The sequence below is a fragment of the Thalassophryne amazonica genome, chromosome 17 (genome assembly GCF_902500255.1).
Source record: "Thalassophryne amazonica chromosome 17, fThaAma1.1, whole genome shotgun sequence".
NCBI lineage: Eukaryota > Metazoa > Chordata > Actinopteri > Batrachoidiformes > Batrachoididae > Thalassophryne > Thalassophryne amazonica.
This window is the reverse complement of record NC_047119.1, coordinates 32,691,819-32,714,196: the sequence shown is the minus strand read 5'-3', so window position 1 is coordinate 32,714,196 and position 22,378 is coordinate 32,691,819. Positions and strand designations below refer to the sequence as shown.

General features: G+C 39.2%; 1 protein-coding gene across 1 annotated transcript; it reads left to right on the top strand.

Moving 5' to 3' along the window:
- Positions 1-4,905: 4,905 nt before the first annotated feature.
- swi5 (SWI5 homologous recombination repair protein) lies at positions 4,906-20,059 on the top strand. Its single transcript, XM_034192288.1, has 5 exons — positions 4,906-5,146; positions 8,108-8,156; positions 8,236-8,339; positions 8,649-8,743; positions 19,982-20,059. Exons 1-5 carry the CDS (start codon positions 5,049-5,051, stop codon positions 20,044-20,046), a joined length of 411 nt encoding a protein of 136 aa, XP_034048179.1. The 5' UTR covers positions 4,906-5,048; the 3' UTR covers positions 20,047-20,059.
- Positions 20,060-22,378: the final 2,319 nt, after the last annotated feature.

Below are 22,378 nucleotides of genomic sequence, written 5' to 3'. Positions count from 1 at the left end.
AAAATTAGTTTGGTAAGCTCACTGATCCTTGACCTCCTTACACAGGTGAATCCAATCATGAGAAAGAGCATTTAAGGTGGCCATTTGCAAATGTTTACCCTCTTTGCATCTCTTCTAATGAGTGGCAACATGGGAGTCTCTAAACAATTCTCAAATGACCTGAAAACAGATTGTTCAACATCATGGTTTAGGGGAAGGTTACAAAAAGGTATCTCAGAGATTTCAGCTGTCAGTTTCCACTGTGAGGAACATAGTGGGGAAATAGAAGACCACAGGCACAGTACTAGTTAAGGCCCGGAGTGGCAGGCCAAGACAAATCTCAGATGAGCTGACGTGAAGGATGGTGAGAACAGTCATAGTCAACCCACAGACCTGCTCCAAAGACCTACAACACGATCTTGCTGCAGATAGTGTCTCTGTGCATCGTTCAACTATACAGCGCACTTTGCACAAGGAGATGCTGTATAATGCTGTAATGCAGAGGAAGCCTTTTCTGCATACACGCCACAAACAGAGTCACTTGAGGTATGCTAAAGCACATTTGGACAAACCAACTTCATTTTGGAATAAGGTACTGTGGACTGATGAAACTAAAATTGAGTTATTCGGACATAACAAGGGGCGGTGTGCATGGCTGAAAAAGATTCCAGTCAATATCGGCAGACTCTTAAGAACAATGTTCATGAATCAGTGACAAAGTTGAAGTTGCGCCGGGGCTGGATGTTTCAACAAGAAAGCGGCCCAAAACACTGCTCAAAATCAAAGGCATTTATGCAGAGGAACAACATGTTCTGGAATGACCATCTCAGGCACCAGACCTGAATATTATTGAAAATCTGTGGTGTGATATTTAAGCGGGCTGTCCATGCTTGGAAACCAATAAACCTGAGAAATTTTGTAAACAAGAAAATACCTTCAACCAGAATCCAGACTCTCATTGGAAGCTATAGGAAGTGTTTAGATGCTGTTATTTCTGCAAAAGGAGGATCTACTAAATATTGATGTATTTTTTCTGTTGGGGTGCCCAAATTTATGAACCTGCCTAATTTTGTTTATAGAATTATTGCACACTTTCTGTAAATCCTATAAACTTCATTTCACTTCTCAAATATCACTGTTTGTCTGCTATATGATATATTTAACTGAAATTTCTGATCCAAACAACCAATGATTTATAAAGGAAAATCATGGAAATCATCAGGGGTGCCCAAACTTTTACATACAACTGTATATATATATATATATATATATATATATATATATATATATATATATATATATATATATATATATATAGACTTGGAAAAGGCATAAAATCGGGTCCCCTGAGGCATCCTGTGGCAGGTATTGTAGGAGAATGGGATACTGGGACCACTGCAACAAGAGATCCAGTCTCTTTATGAAAAAATTAGGAGCTCTGGCCGGATTACCAGCATTTCATCTGTTCCTGGTGGATGTTGGACTCTACCAGGGTTGTTAATAATCCTGTTCATGATGTTCATGGACAGGATTTCAAGGAACGATAAGGGATTGGAGGGTGTCCAGTTTGGTGACCTGCTTCTCTGCTTTTGTGGATGATGTGATTCTGTTGACTTCATCAGACAGTGACCCCCGATGGTAACTGGGCACGTTTGATGTAGAATATGAAACAACCGGGATGAGGATCAGCACCTCCAAATCTAAGACCATGGTCCTATGTCAGAAAAGGATGGCTTGTCCCTACTGGGTCTGAGGAGTTATTGCCCCAAAGTGGAGTAGTTGAAGTATCTTGGGGTCAGGCTCAAGAATGGGTTTAAGTTGGAGTGTGAGATTGATCGGATCTGCATCTGTGACCCTGCGAAAGTTGTACGAAACTGTCATAGTGAAGAAAGAACTGAACCAAAAGGCAAAACTCTTGAGTTACCAGTTGATTTATGCTCCTGTGGTCATGATCTTTAAGTAATGACTGAAACAACAAGGTCACAGATATAAGCAGCGGTAATGAGATTCCTCGGTTGGGTATCTGGGCTTACACTCTGGGACGGTTTGAGAAGCTCACCTATCCAGGAGGGACTTGGGACAGAGCTGCTGCACATGGTGAGGATGCCCCTGGTTGACTATGGAGGGAGTCCTTCCAGGCACACCCAAATAGTAGGAGGACCCAGGGAAGACCAAGACCACAGTGGAAGTGTTATATTTCCCAGATGACTTTGGAACACCTCAAGATCCCCCAGGTAGAGTTAGAGAACTTGGCCAAGGACAGGGACGTGTGGGTTGAGCTGTTTAATTTACTGCCACATGGGACCCGGACCTGGATAAGAGTCAGAAAATGAATGAATGAATCAACAGTACAGTTGCTTGCTGTACCATGAATCTTTTAGAGATGTTCTTCAAAATAAACCAGATTTGTGCAGATCCATAACTGTGCTCCAGAAGCCTTGACTTAATTTTGTAGATTTTATAAATATTTCTAAAAAAAATAAATAAATAAATAAATAAATAAATAAATAAATAACTGTGTGCATTAGAAAGAAGGTATTCTGCTTTATTGTCAATGGCGGATAAAAATGATCCTCTGCAGAAGATGCTGTCTTGCAGAAACACTACTGCACGAAGAAGCCGTTAAAGGCCGGTATGTGGAATCTAAAAGAAAAGGCAATGCCTCCTAACTGAATTTTTCATTCCCCACCCTCTCCGTACAACAACTGATAAATAATCAATAACTGCTCAGGATATAACACAGACTGCAGTCGATGTAATGCCCACTGCACACCCTGACATACACCTTGCATCTGTTTGCTTGTAAGTCGTCTTCTTTTCCTTTGCTTACCAGCTGAGTGAGCAGCAGTGAAAAGACAATCTGCTGGGAAAGCTCTCCGTGTGTTTCTGCGTGTGGGCTGAACGTGACCTTTTACTGTGTTAATCCTCCGCTGGTTTAGATTTAGAGCACTGGTGGCTTTACATCAGTCCGGCCTGTGAGCAGTTCAGAACTGAGATTAGCACATAAATATATTCCACAGCTCTGCTCTCTGATTACACAATGTTCTTTTCAGACAAGAGCTGTGTGGGATGTTTCTGAGTGAGCGACACAGACAGAGAGACAGATGGGAAAATGACACTACAGACAGATTTTATAAGTGAAGGTTAATCTTATTAGGAGAGAACAGATAGAAACAGAAAGAGAGACTATATAAATAAGAGGGTGTGAGTGATCAAGACAAAAACCAAGGCCTTAAAGCCAACCTAAATGGTATATTGTCGCCATCCTGTGGTCAAATGGCGATGCATTATGGCGGTGTGTGTGTGTGTGTGTGTGTGTGTGTGAGAGAGAGAGAGAGAGAGAGAGAGAGAGAGAGAGAGAGAGAGAGAGAGAGAGATAATTGTAATATTTTACAACAAATCAGTGATAGACATTATTCAAGAAACATTATGATTAAATTGACCTTAGATACAACATGAATTATAAATATTGATAAAATGGTCTATTTCTTCATTTTTATCAATCCTTTGAAAAGATTTTAATATTATTATTATCATCATCATCAAAGAGCTTAAAATGTCTTATTCTACTTATTTTATTGTAGTAGTAATAGTCGTCGTAGAAGTAGCAGTACTAGTACTGTAGTAGTTGTTAGATTTGTGCAAATCGTCAAATAACTTGTATATTAGCTCTTAGACTTTTAAATTGAAAATAAAGCTGAATTGAAGGATATCCGGTCAGAGTAACTTCCTTTTCAGTGGGCTGTTGCCTAGTCACAAGAAATGCAGCCGCCATCTTGGACCGGTCATCGTAGTGATTCTGTCACAGGGCACAGTGAAGGTTTGATTTTATATTCGTGTTTATTTTTATTTTTATAGTTCTATAATAAAGTTGCGTTGTTCTTTATTTCCTCTGTCCTATAAAGTGTGTTTTAGCACTGTGTAAAGCGCTATATATAATCCATTATTATTAGTAGTATTATAATAAGGTGCTGAGAGCTGCAGAGAGCTCTGTATACAGTCCTTTTAGCTGGAAAACTTTCACGAGCAAGATTGTACATGTGAAAATATGGTTTGGGGCGGGGATGTCATGTTCTTATATTAATTTGACAATTTACATTTACATTACATTTTATTCTCTCTGCTTTGTATAGTCTTGGAACTCTCTTTCTCTCTCTGTCCTGATATGAAGTACTCGTATATTGATATGCTATGTGATTTATATATTAGCATTTTCTGATATATCATTTTTTATATATGTATGAATTATATTGATACTCCATATTTGATTCATATATTTTAGAATTTTCACTGATATATTGATACTACACACACACACACACACACACACACACACACACACACACATATATATATATATATATATATATATATATATATATATATATATATATATATATATATATATATATATACACATACATTTTCTCTGATATATAACATATCTATTGTTATGTTTTTTATAGAAATATAATGTATTCACTATAGTCAGTATTTGGTTTATATATATAAATATTTACATATACCGTAATCATATATTGTCTCTTCAAATTACTAAAATAGTTGACTTTACTGCCACTATCTGCTTCTCTCTCATATATTCGTGTGTGATGTGTGTGTTTACAGTGTTTGCAAAATACCTGCCTACGGTCTATATCAGAATATTCTATTACTACTAATCCCACGATGAATATTAAAATACGACGAACCATTTGTCCTGTATTGCAGCTACATGTGTGACGTTTGCAGAAAAAAAAACGCGTGAAAATCAGTTTGGCATTCAGAGTTACGATGGATTAAATGCGCTGCGCCTGTCGAACAGCACTCAGTGGAGCGGGTAGGATGACCGGTCCAAGATGGCGGCCCCACGGCTCGTCAGCAGCGGCCGATGCGACGTCTACTTTTTATAATGTCTATGCTCCGTACCCGCCTGTTGATTTAAACAACCAATCAGAATTGGGGGTGTCTCCTGACAGACAGCCGCGAACTGCTTGAATTCTTCCTGTTAGAATTATTGCTGCTGTATTAAATTGTTCAGCAAACTACGTTGTTTTGATATTTAAGCCAGTATGGACGTCCTCAGTTCCATTGAAAATCACTCAGGTGCAAATAATTGTTCAGTTTCTACGCCGAAGGGCAATGACTCGAAGAACGCAGCTTTAAGGAGGTAGGTTTTTTTTTTTTCTTTTGCTAATGCTAATAAAGGGATCACTGTACTCACTTGAACATAGGACAAGATTCACACGTCTTAAATCTACAGCTGTCACAACACACAGACAGCCTGACTACCCTAAAGACCAAAATTACGTGGGGTACTGTTTGTCATATGGGGCTCTGTGGTCATAGCGCTTCTGACTGCTCAGTCTAGGTCACGTGATTATGATACCCCACATTTTTTTATCCATACAGGCCAAAAATGACATTTTGAAATGGAGATCTTAAACACTTTCTCTGGTTACAAAATATTTGTAATTATGTATGGCTGATAATTCAGAATCAGAATAGCCTTTATTTGCCAAGTATTCTCACTACAGCTGGTTCCTTGTTTTGCTCTCATGGTCGCCACAGCAAATCCGAGGTGGATCTGCATGCTGAATTGGCACAAGTTTTACGCTGGATGCCCTTCCTGACGCAACTTCACATATCCTCAAAGAATACAAGGAATTTTACTCCAGTATTGAACTGTACTCTCTCTGTACAAGCATGTGTAAATATACACTAAAGACTAAATAATTCACAATAAAATTCACAATAGAAAAATATGCAGTAATAAAATTTGTGCAAAGGAGAAAGACAAACATTGAAGTTGTACATGAGGTAGGTATATGAATTAGTGAGTGTTTTGGCAAGTTAAATTGTTAATCAGTGGGGCGGCCTGTGGAAAGAAACTGTTCCTGTGTCTGGTTGTCTTGATGTACAGAGCTCTGTAACATCGACCAGAGGGGAGGAGTTTAAACCATGTGTGTCCAGGGTGTGAGGGGTCTGCAGAGATGTTCCCAGCTCGCTTTCTGGTCCTGGACCGGTATAAGTCCTGGATGGAGGGAGAGCAGACTGGCTCTGATGATTTTGTTTCTGCAGACCTGACAGTTTGTTGAAGTCTGTGCCTGTCATGTTTGGAGGCAGAGGGAAACCAAACAGAGATGGAGATGGACAGGACAGACTGGATGATGGATGTGTAAAAGGTGATGAGCAGCTCCTGGGGCAGGTTGAACTTCCTGAGCTATACTGATGGAGTCTATATGGAAGGTCGTCTTCAGATCCTAGGAGATGGTGGATCCCAGGAACTTGAAAGTGTCCACAGTAGACACAGTGTTGTTGAGGATGGGGAGGGGGAGGGGTGTGATGAGGGATTTCTTCTGAAGTCCACTATCATCTCTACAGTCTTGAGCGGGTTCAGCTCCAGGTTGTTCTGACCACACCAGAGGACCAGCTGTTCCACCTCCTGTCTGTACGCAGCCTCATGTGACCAATGATGGTGGTATCGTCTGCAAACTTCAGGAGTTTAACAGAGGGGTTTTCTGAGGTGCAGCCGTTCGTATAGATTGTCATGTATACATTTTATACATGAAGTTAAAAAACAAGAAAATTCTTAACATGACTGGTATTCGAAGTACACCACATACGAATGTCTATGGGATAAACTTTAACCCCAACCTTACTAATAATTACCATAGTTATGTATGGATAGAATTTTGTATTAGGGTGATTCTTAGACTACGGGCACTTATTATGCCCTTTGATCATATTGTATGAAAAACAGAAAAAAGGGGAAATTTCACACTTTTATAGTTATCTTTACAATGAAAGTGTGTTAAGAAATTTGTTCTAGTAGTCTATGATGACTTTTTCACCTTTTTTCAGCATCATTATATGCAAATATTGCCGTTTTGTGCTTGTCCCACACCCAGACTTTGATCTTCAATGATAAAAATGAATGGTAAAAAAAAAACGTTTTTTCTAATGTTTTAAAATATCTCTGAATAAAATATCAGTAAAATAATCCAAACATAATTGGGGTATTCAATGTCATACAACTGTTGTGATTTTTTTAAACAAAATGTAGTTGTCCCACACTATTGTCGTAATTTCCACCACAACACTGTAATGTCCCTTTAAACAGTTTGTATGAAAGATTGTTTGGGTAGTTTCTATGGAGATAAACAGTGACATCAGAGCACATGTATATAGCGCCAAATCACAACAAACAGTTGCCCCAAGGCACTTTATATTGTAAGGCAATGGTGTGGTGGAAATTACATTTACAAGGCCAATAGTTGCGTGATGATTTACCCTCTTTTAAGAGTTTGATAATCCTCTCCTTTGTTTCAACTGACATATCTCGTGTTGGAGCCATGATTCATGTCAGTCCACTTGGTGCAACAGCTCACCAAGGTGTGAGCACTCCTTTTTAGATGCAGACTAACAAGCAGATGTGATTTGATGCAGGTGTTAGTTTTGGGGATGAAAATTTACAGGGTGATTCCATAATTTATTCCTCAGAATTGAGTGAGTCCATTTTTTTTCGTCTGCTTGGTCTAAAAAAGTAACCGTTACTGACTGCCACAATCTTTTTTTCTTGATTTCTTATAGTGTTTCTTAAAGCCAGAAAGTTGCCATTTGAAATGACTTTAGTTTTGTGTCATGTCTGTGATCTGCTTTTTTTCTACAAAATTAAACAACTGAATGAACATCCTCTGAGGCCGGTGATTCCATAATTTTTGCCAGGGGTTGTATATGATTGGAGAGGAACTGCGCTTCTGGAAGCAGTGCGATCACGGCCGAGTGCGTCCAGCAGCCTCCAGCCAAGCGGCTCTGCTGCCTGCCCGGCCCTAAGTTTCAAATCAGTTAGTTGCAACTTCAAATACTTGGTAAAATGCAGCTTCTTACTTGAATATAGTTATTTTAAAAATAAAAGTTTGATGACACATTTTTGTACAACTGTTGTTCACTCTTGTGTAAACCAGCAGCAGCATTAGTAACTACGCTCACACAGTGAAAAAGTTATTGTTGTTACTGGAGCCAAGAGTGGATGTATAATCCGCCGTTTCATACTCGACACTGTATAGATTGTGTCAGTTAGTGAAGTGTGCTGCATGCCTTTAACCCCACCTCCCACCTCCTGTCCTAGGACTCCGTTCTCAAAGTTTAGGAAAGTGCACTCCAGCTTCAAGTCACCTGTGAGTACAAAACAAGTCATGTATACATTGTGCCACATCTGCATGTACACATCAGAGCTTTCTGTATTGCACATCACAGCTCCAAGTAACAGAGTGCACAAAACGTAGCCCAGAAGAGGAGGTGGAGGAGCTACAGAGACAAGAGGAACAACTGGACACAGAGATTACTCAGCTGGAAGCTGAGTGAGTGCAGCTTTGTGTATTTGTCATTTTCTTTTCTCTTTAGTCCGGTTCAAGTGCCAGACTTTTGCTTTAGTGTTATGTAGCCATTCGTGGGGCTATTTAAGAGTTCAGCCTTGGATTCAAGGTTAGGATCACTTTAAGCATTATCTTTATGTCTGCACAAATTTGTGTCAATACAGTTTGTGTGTCCCTGCATATAGTTGTTTCTTCAGATAAACAATAGCATATCCTCAGATGTCCTTCCAGCTGTTTGTAAAGTGTCAGTTTGTCAGTGCGCATGTGCACATCTAATCTTGTGTGTTTCCACAGGGGGTACAGAGTGGAGGAGCTGGAGCGTCATATCGACATGCTGCACGAGTACAATGACATCAAAGACATTGGTCAGACGCTCTTGGGCCGCATTGGTAGGGAAAGATGATTCAGTTTTATTATATTTGTGTCAATTACAAAGTCACCCCAAGACACTTCACAAAATCACATTCCAACACCAGCAGAACTAGATCAGTTGGGTGGCCACCCGCTCTGGCCACCACAACAAGCAACAGTTAAAATTTCAACAAAAACAAATAACATAATACAAAAACAGTAAAATAGAGTGCCATAACAATTGAAATGTAAAATCTAGATCAACATGTATAAAACATGTTAAAGTTTTGTCAGTCAGATAAAAAAAAGTGACTAGCAACTGGAATAATCTTACAAAACAACAGGGATCAGTGATAGGTACTAAAAAATACTGTAAACCCAATCTTTTACAATTCAACACAAGTAAATCAATGTCAGTTATAAGACAGAAAATAAATGAGTCTTTAGCTTTGATTTCAATAAGTGTACAGAATCAGACTCCTCTTGATTGTCAAACTTCTACAAAAAAAGTGCACGGTGAGAAAATGCTCTCTGACCTGCTGACTTCTTCTTCACCCTTGGAACACAGAATCATTCTTGATTCCAAGAATGAATAACGCGGGCCGGTACATAGGTTGTGAGTAAATTAGCCAAGTATGAAGGTGCTAGAATTTTATATGTCAATAACAGTACCTTAAAGTCAGACCTTGCATGTACAAGGAGCCAGTGAAGGTCCAACACCAGGGTAATACGGTCAAATTTTCTTCTGCAGCATTCTGAACCATTTGAAGCCCCCTAATGCTTGTACATGGCAACCCAGAAAACAAAACATTGCAATAATCACTTCTAGATGAAACAAATGTGTAAACCAATTTTTCTGCGTCTGTCATTGACAGAACTGGTCAAATCCTTGTGATATTATGTAAATGAAAAAAGGCTGTCTTTGCAGGCTCTCTAATGTGCAAAACAAAGAAATTCCACATGTATTTTACAATAAAAGCTAGATTAAAACAAATTATTCACAATATGACCCATTTAAGAGTGTGATAGGTCGGGGTGGTGGCCAAGTGGTTAGTGCACTTGGTTTCAATGCGGAAGGTTCCCGGTTCAAACCCCACCCCTGCCACATTTCTCCATGTAATGTGGAGTTGGGTCAGGAAGGGCATCCGGCGTAAAACTTGTGCCAATTCAGCATACAGATCTACCTCGGATTTGCTGTGGCAACCCTGAGTGCAAACAAGGGAGCAGCTGACGGGACTTACTAACTGTGATAGGTGCATCTTCCTTCTCCAAGTGCAGTGATGTGCAGAAAATAAAAATAAGAAGCAACTTGACCAGAACATGTTATTTGATGCCTGATTCAGCCATTGATCATGGCAGCCATTTACAGGATATTTCATCTCCTCTTGCTTTTGGCAGTGCCTTTTAGACATAGTGACAGATTATCCTGCTGCAAGTTGACTGATGGTTCTTTTCACATATTTCACTTCTGAGCTGATTGTGCCAAAAATATGAGTGTGATGAGATGACAGCTGACAGTGTCTGTTGAATGAGCTGTCGGCCGATGTGATTCATGTTTCCACTTCCTGACTCAGCTGTAATTGGTTTGTTTGTGTGAGCTCTGAACAGATGAGACGTAAAGAAGAGCAATATGTTGTTTCTCTGGTGTGAATTAACAACGAAAACAAACTGTACAAGGGTCTGATCACATTATTTAAAAGTACAAGCAGATTTACCACAAGATTATTAATTGATCTTTTAGAGCAGATATGGTAACTGTACTAAATGCAGTTTTAAAAAATTGAAATGTGGAAAATGTATGTATAGCCTCACAGCCTCAAATGTAACAAAAAATAAATTCATATATATTTTTTGAGGGAAAAGTATTATGTGATTACTTGCTGTATTTATACGTTATAGAGAAAAATGTGTCAAATTAAGTTGGAGTTTGGTTATGTTACATTATTTAAAGGTATCCTCGTCTCTCACCCATTGAACTGTGAACCTTCACTGTGATAAGCAGGTTTAGAAATTGAGTGAATGAATGGTTGAGATGCAGGTTGTCATGCAACCAGCCATAAGAGGGCAGCAGAGCGCTGCCTCAGAAACAGAAGTCAAACTCCAGCTGTTTTGTTTTTTTTTAAGTCTAACAGTAGCAAGTCAAACAAGCAAGTAGGTTAATCTTACATTCCAGTTTAATATTAATAGTATAATAATACTAATAATAATTAAGAAATGTACTTGTATAGCACTTTCAGATAAAACAAAGTTCTCTAAAATAAAACATTAAGACATGGTAATTTAACATTCATAAGAACACAAAAATTAAAATATAAAATACAAAAAAGCCTAAATATCAACATGTATTGCTAAAATAAAACCAGAAGTGAATTGTAAGCGTAATAATGAACATTAGCTCCTATTTAGAAGCCATTAGAGATAATAATTTGCAATGTTAAGTGCAGTCTAATGTGTGTCAGTATTGTGTTCATAGGCCATTTAATTGCAGAAATAATTCATTTTGTTAAAACTGTAATGCTTTCACTGTTGTGGTACAGAAATTAAATCAGTGATTGCTTTGGATTGTAGCTTATAAAACAGAGAATGGAAATGTCATTTTCAAGAAAATATTCATTGAGTTCAAATGGAAACATGCGGCCCTGAGTCATTTAAGACCAAAAATCTGTGCTTCTCCACTCCTCAGTTGATAACAAGACACAGCAAAGGGTGATGTCATCAGGAATAAAGGTTAAAACGGGAAGCATTTCTTGTCAGTTCCGGTATTTATTTATTTTATTTTTCTAGATGAACCAAGTAGAAATGTGGGGTTGCTCAGGAACTTAAGTCTTTTGGATTAAGGTTTTGGGTATAGTTACAGTAATGATTCATTTTCTAACAGTTTTCTGTTACAGCTATGGCAGGGGTGGTGGCCAAGTGATTAGTGCGCTTGTTTGCAGTGCATAAGGTTCAAATCCCACCCCTGCCCATTCTCTGTGTAATGTGGAGTTGCATCAGGAAGGGCATCTGGCATAAAACCTGTGCCAATTCAACATGCAAGTCCACCTCGGATTTGCTGTAGCAGCACCGATTGGGGAAAAAAACAAGGGAGAACCCAAAGGGACTTACTTTTTCTGTTACTGTTTTACAAATAACTTGACACCAAAATTAGAACTGTACAACTAGTGGTTCCTGAAATATGGAATAACTTCCATGGAAGCATGCATGGACGGTTTGTCAGACAGAACATAGTGCACTAATTTCACGTTTTTGTTTTTTTTTTGTTAAAGACGTGTGTTGTGCAGTGCTCTAACAAGTCCTTTGATTTTAATCTACACCAAAGATGTTTCCTTCTACAATGTGCGTCAGTCTCCATGAGGTCAGGTCAGGTTAGGTTGAGATGATATCTTGGCAACACTCTCATGAACTAGTCAAATGTTTTTGCAGGGGCTGGAGTGCCAATCTCACAACCAGTCTCGTGGCGTAAGACTGACCCTTCACTTCCTGTTCTCGGAAAAACAAATACCCGCGCTGGCATTTCACCTTGTTTTGGCATCTTCTCTCTTACTTCCTGTGACACCACATAGCTGTGTCTAAATCTGTGACGTAGCGATGAATACTTTGAGGTTTCTTCGTCATGGGCGAAAATGGCTAAATGAATGTTGTGTGTAAAATGTTAGTGGACATGTCCTGCAGCCTGCTGGGGGTAGGACGTGTCAACAAGTTCAAACATTTTGTTCTGTCAGGAAATAGAAGCACAACTGAGTCACAGACACACTGATCATTGCATGTGTCATAAAAAAAATGCCTTTTGACCTACATTAGTGTGTGTGCTGATGGTTGTATCGACAGTAGAGGTGGGTGGATCGATCCTAATATCGATACCAGCGCTGGTATCGATATTAAACGATTCTCGTGTAAAAAGATCGATACTCAAGCTTTTTTTCCTCTCTCCTGCATGCACTGACTCAAAGTCTACTCTCTGTAAGAGCTGCGCTGTGTCACACAACACGGAGTAGCGCACTCTTGTATTGTGGTTTGTCAGCCCTCTACCTCAGGAGATTTTGTTTTAAGTTGTGTTGAGTGATATTTTTTTAAACAAAAATGTTGATTGTGATAATATTTTGTTGTCATGTACAATGATTGGTGAAATTCTATCCTAGGTCTTTTGGATCCTTTGGATCTATGAAGCTTAAATATGAAAAGGTATGTATCGGTATCGATATCGGGGATACTGGGCCTGTATTTACTTGGTATCGGATCAATACCAAAATTCCCGGTATTGCCCACCTCTAATCGACAGTGTTTGAGTCATTTCTGGAGTATATTGAAAGTGTGAAATCACAGTATGCTATGATAGATGATACAGGGCTCATTGTCAACAATACTCAAAATGTCATTATCCTTCCTACTGTTTGGATAACAATAGCTAATAGCTGCTCCAAATACTGAACGCTGCAGTGTGCAAGATTTAGTGGCATCTCATGGTGAGGTTACAGAGTGCATTATGCTTTTGCTGGTCACAAGTTTGTTTTCCTTCATCTTTTTGCTTCTTTGATGATGATTCACAGTTTAAACATGAACTTTATTATAAATAACTATAAATATAACAAACAACTGAACCAACTGATGTACATCATGTTGCCTTCACTCGCATTGGCACTCACCAAGTCACATCGCTCAGTATTTGTATAAAATAGACTAGTCATCTATTTTGGCCTAACTGGCGACCTCTTTGTCACTGTAAAACACCCATTCTGACTGAAAATGAATGGCAGTTGGCCACTTTTCTCTCTTTTGTAGCTAACATGACCAAGGGGTGATGAGGGTCTCTGCCATGTTTGAGAGCATTCTAAACAATGCTGTCAGACAAACTATGTAACTATGTGGGCCATTTCCAACAGCCAAAGTGTTTTTTCTGCAGTAAAATAAAGTTTTATTATCAGCAAAAGTAATGCAGACAACGATATGTTCATGAATGGCTTATATCGGCCAACCGATATATTGGTCAGGCTCTAATAACTATGTCCTTTTTTTGGCTACTGTATCAACATGGTAGTGCCCACTCTCATGTAGATATGAAGAGGTCATTTGAAAATCATGGAAACACATCAAATTGTTGCAGGAAATTATACAGTAATCAACAGATGTTATGAATACAATGTTCCATTTGTGGTAACCCAAAACCCCGCACCCTGTCACTTAAAAACAAACAACAAAGAACTGTTTTTTTTTTTTTTTAGTGTAGACTTTTAATAATTAATATGGTACCAAATTAAAGTAAGAAATACAGTAACCCTTTAAAAATTCTCTGACAAACAAAAACCACCCACCATATGGAAGTCATAACGGATTAAATTTAACATTGGAGTCCTTTTTTTTTCACAGCGATATATTGTTACATGATTGCTGCTTATTCAATCCGTGCACTTTCTCTCTTTGAATCCATACTGCGAGTTAAAAGCCTGCTCTGACTTCTCTCTCAGTACAGTGCAGAGAGGATGATAATGACCTCTTAGTGAGTGGAGATGGCGTTTCCCCCTCTGACACAATGGAAGTCTTTCACATCACTTACACACAATAACAATCTGTCCGTCTTCCAGACACACACACAATGTCAAAAACAAATACATGCAGTCATCTCTCCTTCCTTCTCCAGCTTTCACAACATGCATACTTTGACAAAGAGTTGATGCTTAAACACTGAGGAGCTGTTTTACATGTTTATACTCTCACAGAAAGCAGGGACACAGGTGGGCAGGTTGTACAGAGAAGTCCTGTATTGACCTCAAAAACGGCTATCCATTTGTCTCTTTTTCCAAGTCAGTCTGTCTATCATAGAGGATTAAAATCTCAGAGCTCCTAAGATATATTTTACATGTATACAAATACAGTCTTGAAAGCATCCACATTTTCAACAAGTCATAGCATTTTCTGTAATGAGGTATTTTTCTAAATGGAATCCACCATTGTCCATTTGCTCTCACCAGGGGTCTCGTAAAACCTGTGTGTGTGTGTGTGTGTGTACCATCTTTTCCTGATTATAATTTGCAGGTTTTTTTAATACTTTGGGGGATCCTGCAACTTGTGCACCAAATAAATAAACCACACTTTTGTTATTAAAAATAAAAAAGCATTACTTTGGCTTCCTCAAGAATTAATCCACTGAACAAAATAAGCTCCAATAAAACACTAGTAATAAAAGTACGCTACAACAACACAGGAAGATAACAAATTCAAGAGCTGACTTAAAAAAAAAATCAAATGCACTCGTGTTTTATTGTATTTTCTCCAACACTGTGGTCCAGCATTCCATGTCTGTGTGATGATTTCTTTCATCCAAACTATGCCAAATAAAATCCAAGTCCTTATGTTAAGTAACAGCACAGGCTGTGGTGAGCACGTGTGCTACATTGATTTCTTGTCTGTTGTTAAATTCACCCCAGGGAAATTTTATCTAGTGAGTTCCACATACAGAAAAAAGTGTCACTTATACAGTACTGTGATGTGACTTGCATATTTTTCTCATTCTCACAATACACTTTTTGACAGATGTGACTTGTATTTCTGAGTGAATTATAGTCAGGGAAAATATGGTATACACAAAGGCAAAAATATACACGCTTTCTTTTCACCGGAGATATAATACCGCATATATGTAAGGTTCTTGTTTATTATTCTCAGTCATTGTGAAATTGTATGCATATACATAATCCTACTTTCCACTTCCATCTGTAGTCATGAATGGAGGTAGAACTTTCCTCATGTTATCATTTGGTGATATACAACCCCAATTCCAGTGAAGTTGGGACATTGTGTAAAATGTAAATAAAAACAGAATACAATGATTTGCAAATCCTCTTCAACCTACAGTGGGGAAAATAAGTATTTGATCCCCTGTCAGTATTGCAGGTTTTCCCACCAACAAAGAATGGAGAGGTCTGTAATTTTTATAGTAGGTACACTTCAACTGTGAGAGACAGAATAAAAAAAATCCAGAAAATCACATTGTATGATTTTTAAATAATTAATTTGTATTTTATTGCATAAAATAAGTATTTGAACACCTACCAACCAGCAAGAATTGTGGCTCCCACAGACCTGTTAATTTTTCTTTAAGAAGCTCTCTTATTCTGCACTCTTTACCTGTATTAATTGCACCTGTTTGAACTCGTTACCTGTATAAAAGACACCTGTTCACACACTCAATCAATCACACTCCAACCTGTCCACCATAGCCAAAACCAAAGAGCTGTCTAAGGACACCAGGGACAAAACTGTAGACCTGCACAAGGCTGGGATGGACTACAGGACAACAGGTGAGCAGCTTGGTAGAAGACAACTGTTATGATTATTTATTAGAAAGCGGAAGAAACACAAGATGACTGTCAATCTCCCTCGGTCTGGGATTCCATGCAAGATCTCACTTTGTGGGGTAAGGATGATTCTGAGAAAGCTCAGAACTACACAGGAGGACCTGGTCAATGACCTGAAGACAGCTGGGACCACAGTCACAAAGATTACATTAGTAACACATGATGCTGTCATGGTTTAAAATCCTGCAGGGCAGCAAGGTCCCCCTGCTCAAGCCAGCACATGTCCAGGCCTGTTTGAAGTTCACCAGTGACCATCTCGATGATCCAGAGGAGGCATGGGAGAAGGTCATGTGGTCAGATAAGACCAAAATAGAGCTTTTTGGAATCAACTCCACTTACCATATTTAGAGGATGAGAACAACCCCAAGAAAACCATCCCAACCCTGAAGCATGGGGGTGGAACCATCATACTCTGGGGGTGCTCTTCTGCAAAGGGGAAAGGACGACTACACCGTATTGAAGGGAGGATGGATGGGGTCATGTATTGCGAGATTTTGGCAAACAACCTCCTTCCCTCAGTAAGAGCATTGAAGATGGGTCATGGCTGGGTCTTCCAGCATGACAATGACCCCAAACACACAGCCAGGGCAACTAAGGAGGGGCCCCGTAAGAAGTATTTCAAGGTCCTGGAGTGGCCTGGCCAGTCTCCAGACCTGAACTCAATAGAAAACCTGTGGAGGGAGCTGAAACTCCAAACCTGAAAGATTTGGAGAAGATCTGTATGGAGGAGTGGACCAAAATCCCTGTTGCAGTGTGTGAAAACTTGGTCAAGAACTACAGGAAACGTCTGACCTCTGTAATGGCAGACAAATGTTTCTGTACCAATTGTTAAGCTCTGTTTTTCCTAGGGGGTCAAATACTTATTTTATGCAATAAAATGCAAATGAATTATTTAAAAATCATTTACTGGATTTTTTTTTTTTTTTTTTTAAGATTCTGTCTCTCACAGTTGAAGTGTACCTATGATAAAAAATTACAGACCTCTCCATTCTTTGTAGGTGGGAAAACCTGCAAAACTGACAGGGGGTCAAATACTTATTTTCCCCACTGTATATTCATTTGAATACACCACAAAGACAAGATATTTAATGTTCAAACTGGTACACTTTATTGTTTTGTGCAAATATTTTCTCATTTTGAAATGGATGCCTGTAACATGTTTCAAAAAAGCTGGGACAGCGGTATGTTTACCGCTGTGTTACATCACCTTTCCTTCTAACAACACGCAAAAATTGTTTGGGAACTGAGGACACTAATTGTTGAAGCTTTTTAGGTGGAATTCTTTCCCATTCTTACTTGATGTATGACTTCAGTTGTTCAACAGTCAGGGGTCTCCATTGTCGTATTTCGCGCTTCATAATATGCCACACATTTTCAATGGGTGACAGGTCTGGACTGCAGGCAGGCCAGTCTAGTACCAGCACTGTTTTACTATGAAGCCACGCTGTTGTAACACTTGCAGAATGTGGCTTGGCATTGTCTTGCTGAAATAAGCAGGGACATCCCTGAAAAGACATTGCTTGGATGGCAGCATGTGTTGCTCCAAAACCTGGATGTACCTTTCAGCATTGATGGTGCCATCACAGATATGTAAGTTGCCCATGCCATGGGCACTAACACACCCCCATACCATCACAGATACTGACTTTTGAACTTTGCGCTGGTAACAATCTGGATGGTTTTATTCCTCTTTTGTCCGGCGGACACGACGTCCATGATTTCCAAAAACAATTTGAAATGTGGACTCATCAGACCACAGCACACTTTTCCACTTTGCATCTGTCCATTTCAAATGAGCTCGGGCCCAGAGAAGGATGTTGTTGATGTATGGCTTTTTTGCATGGTAGAGTTTTAAATTGCACTTGTAGATGTAGCGACGAACTGTGTTAACTGACAATGGTTTTCTGAAGTGTTCCTGAGCCCACACGGTAAGATCCTTTACACAGTGATGTTGGTTTTTAATACAGTGCCGCCTGAGGAATCAAAGGTCACGGGCATTCAATGCTGGTTTTCGTCCTTCCTGCTTACGTGTAGAAAGTTCTCCAGATTCTCTGAATCTTCTGATTATATTGTGGACTGTAAATGATAGAATCCCTAAATTCCTTGCAATTGAATGTCGAGAAGCATTGTTCTTAAACTGCTGGACTATTTTTTTTCATGTAGTGGTGATCCTTGCCCCATCTTTGCTTGTGAATGGCTGAGCCTTTTGGGGAACTTTCTACATGTAAGCGGGAAGGACGAAGACCAACATTGAATGCCCGTGACCGTTGATTCCTCAGGCGGCACTGCATTAAAAACCGACATCATTGTGTAAAGGATCTTACCGCGTGGGCTCAGGAACACTTCAGAAAACCATTGTCAGTTAACACAGTTCGTCGCTACATCTACAAGTGCAAGTTAAAACTCTACCATGCAATGTGAAAGCCATACATCAACAACATACAGAAACGCCGCCGCCTTTTCTGGGCCCGCTTATTTGAAATGGACAGACGCAAAGTGGAAAAGTGTGGTGTAGTCTGAGTCCACATTCCAAGTTGTTTTTGGAAATCATGGACATTGTGTGCTCTAGACAAAAGAGGAAAAAGCCCATCCAGATTGTTACCAGTACAAAGGTCAAAAACCAGCATCTGTGATGGTATGGGGTTGTGTTAGTGCCCATGGCATGGGCAACTTACATATCTGTGATGGCACCATCAATGCTGAAAGGTACATCCAGGTTTTGGAGCAACACATGCTGCCATCCAAGCAACGTCTTTTCCAGGGACGTCCCTGCTTATTTCAGCAAGACAATGCCAAGCCACATTCTGCAAGTGTTACAACAGCATGGCTTCGTAGTAAAAGAGTGCGGGTACTAGACTGGCCTGTCTGCAGTCCAGACCTGTCACCCATTGAAAATGTGTGGCACATTATGAAGCGCAAAAAACGACAATGGAGACCCCTGACTGTTGAACAACTGAAGTCATACATCAAGTAAGAATGGCAAAGAATTCCACCTACAAAGCTTCAACAATTAGTGTCCTCAGTTCCCAAACGCTTATTGAGTGTTGTTAGAAGGAAAGGTGATGTAACACCAGCTTTTTGAAACGTGTTGCAGGCATCCATTTCAAAATGAGCAAATATTTGCACAAAAACAATAAAGTTTATCAGTTTGAACATTAAATATCTTGTCTTTGTGGTGTATTCAATTGAATATAGGTTGAAGAGGATTTGCAAATCATTTCATTCTGTTTTTATTTACATTTTACACAATGTCCCAACTTCATTGGAATTGGGGTTGTGCATATGTATTTATTGATGACATCAACTGATATGTTGTGGTTGTTTTGGAATGGCACCAGGACGGTTCATTAGCAACAAGCGCTTGCACTATAGGGCCTGTATTTGAGAAGACGCTTACTTAGGTCTTTGTGTCAGACTCAGCCTGGCACAGCTTGGCATGGAGTGAACAAACCCAGAGATCCAAGTAACCATGCTACTTTCACAGATTTATTATTTTTTTTATGATTTATTTCAAAGGAAAAAGTACATTTTGCAACTGGTCTTAAGTAAAAAAAAAAAAAAAAAAAAATCTTATGATGACATTTTCAGTGATCTATTTCATGGTTAATTTACCCTTTAGTTAAAGCTTTGTGTAATTCTGAATTAAGATTAACAATGGTGTGAAGTGCTTTTTTTAATAGTGATAAAGATTAGTTGATACGATCTTTTTATGGTGGAACTAAAAGTAAGAATAGTATGGATCAAGATAAGAGATCTGCTTTTTTACTCACGGTTTGAAGCTATAGATTAATATAAATGTCACTGTGTACAGCCTTTGTTAATAGTGATTCTGTAGTTTGGTTATGTCTGTTGTATGCTTTGTGGATTGTTAAAAAAGGTATCTAGAGGACATTAACCTAATGGTTTTAACTCTTCGTGTTGCAGCTGCACTGAGGGGAACCACCACACGGGATCTCTACAGCCACTTTGGTCTTGAGCTGGATGATTGACAGACGGAAAAAGGGAGTGGTGAGAATATCTCCTCTGTGAGATGTATATAAAGACAAGAATGTTCTCTCTACCTTTATAGAGAAAGAGATTGAAGTGATAAAAACAGAAGACCTGATATATAAATTAGTCCTAAAGCGTTACAGTCTGTGCTAGCTTGTGATTGGTTGTATGTTTTTAGGCTTCAGGACAGCAGCACCTTGTGTTGACATTTATGCTTTTTTAAATGTGGGGTCTCTGGATAAGACTGTGTATGTCATTTTGCGAAAAAGTTACATTTCCACTGGTTTGATGTTTTCTATGCAAAACAGTCTTGTTTATAAAAACAAATGGAGTGATATCAGTATAAACTTTGCTTATAAAAGAACATGTAAAAACTTTGTTTTCAAAACAAACTTTTTTGCAAACACATTAATAAACGAGGCTCTCGGGCCAAAATATAAAGTATGTGTCTATTTGTGTTTGTCACCTTTCAATCCACAAATACGAGGTTGGTTGTAGGATCTATAACATAATCGCTGCAGTCATTTGGTGGAGAAACTGAGCTGAACTGTGTCACCGCGTACTAAGGTACAATGTTCTGTTTATTTATTGTGCAACCTCCCATGAGTTCAAAAGAATACTTTACCCAAAGTCAGTGGTTTCTAAAGTTTTTCATTTTTATTGACCAGTAACAATTAGGGGAATTCTTAAGGAAGCATTTGGTCTACTTTGATGAAGTGATGTTATTAAACACATGTGTTGTATGCTTGTTTTCACCTTTGCACAAGTTACTGTTGAACAGAAATGCAAGTTACAGTTTACCTAAACTGACAGTTTTCACACACAATAATTCAAATCTCTTGCAACACTGAAACAGACCATGCAAAATAGGTTTCCTCTAGATTTGCAACTAAATGATTTGCTTGAAATACATCGGCCCTTTGTTTTCTTGCCTGTTTGTTTATTTTCTTTCTAAGTCTAAAATAGGTCTGTTGTGTACTTATTATTTTGTCTGAATAAGTAATCTTGATGCACCTTGGTTTTTGCTTATCAGGGATTTCCAGCCCCACCCAACACACACACACACAAACAATAGAAAAGTATTAGAAAAGTATCCGACTTTTTTATTTTTTTCAAAAACCATATGGATTTGAATCACGTGTGATTGCATCAGCCAAGCTTGAACCTTCGTGCGCAAGCGTGAGTTTTTTCACAACTGTCGGTTGCGTCAATCGCCTGTGAGCAGGCTTTGTGTGAGCACTGGTCCACCCCTCTCGTCGTTTTTTTATTGCGAATAAATGTCTGAACGATTTGGAGCTTTGCTGCATCAATTTTTTTCCAGAAACTGTGAGAGACCTCCAGGTGGACACCGTTCGGAAAATTAATATGGCTTTCAGGGACGATTTTATGGGGATTACACAGATTAAGGAGTCCTCCTCCGCACGTCTGTCTCAATGTGCCGAAAACGTGCTGATGTTCACGTCTTTTCACAATTCCTGTGCTAGTCAGACGACATACTGGATCAAGACAGTGTCAGAGACAAGACAGACGACGTCCCAGATCAACAAAGCCTTCACGTTGGAAATGATCTGGTTGTTTCAGCGGGGTTTGAGCTTGTCGATCGGCGCTCGGAGCGCGGCGCGTTCTCAGCAGTTGTGGGCAGTCTTTAAACCGTCTGGATCACTCCTTAATCTGTGTAATCCCCATAAAATCGTCCCTGAAAGCCATCTGAGTTTTCCGAACGGTGTCCACCTGGAGGTCTCTCACAGTTTCTGGAAAAAAAATTGATGCAGCAAAGTTCCAAATCGTTCATTTATTCGCAATAAAAAAGTGATGAGGGGTGGACCAGTGCTCACACAAAGCCTGCTCACAGGTGAATGACGCAACCGACAGGCGTTAAAAAACTCACGCATGCGCACGAAGGTTCAAGCTTGGCTGATGCAATCACACGTGATTCAAATCCATATGGTTTTTGAAAAAAATTAAAAGGTCGGATACTTTTCTAACAGACCTCGTAAATGCGATTGATTCAGCTTTTGTACTTCACTTCTTCCTTCTCAGTTTTGTCATTTTCATGTTTTTCTGCCACTGCCCCACCACCCGCCGGGGGGGATCCCTCTCCCTGGTTTGTGAATAAACTGCTATACATGTAAAAATTGATGTATTTAGCTCAGTTTAACCTAGAGTTCAATCAAGACGTTTGGCTGATAATATTGGCCAATGTGAGGCTTTCACATAATTTTTTGTCCACATGAAAACTTTTATTTTACTGAATAAAGAAGGCAGGAAAACTCTGTGGCTTTTAGAATGGGTGTTATTACATAGTTTGTCCAGCAGAGAGTACTCTGACAT

What these genes read in the sequence shown, in the direction of transcription:
- swi5 (XM_034192288.1), top strand. Translation starts at nt 5,049, where the DNA reads ATGGACGTCCTCAGTTCCATTGAAAATCACTCAGGTGCAAATAATTGT. An exon ending in ACTCCAGCTTCAAGTCACCT is followed by an intron (nt 8,157 to 8,235) that starts GTGAGTACAAAA and finishes TGCACATCACAG; the next exon opens with CTCCAAGTAACAGAGTGCAC. An exon ending in GACGCTCTTGGGCCGCATTG is followed by an intron (nt 8,744 to 19,981) that starts GTAGGGAAAGAT and finishes TTCGTGTTGCAG; the next exon opens with CTGCACTGAGGGGAACCACC.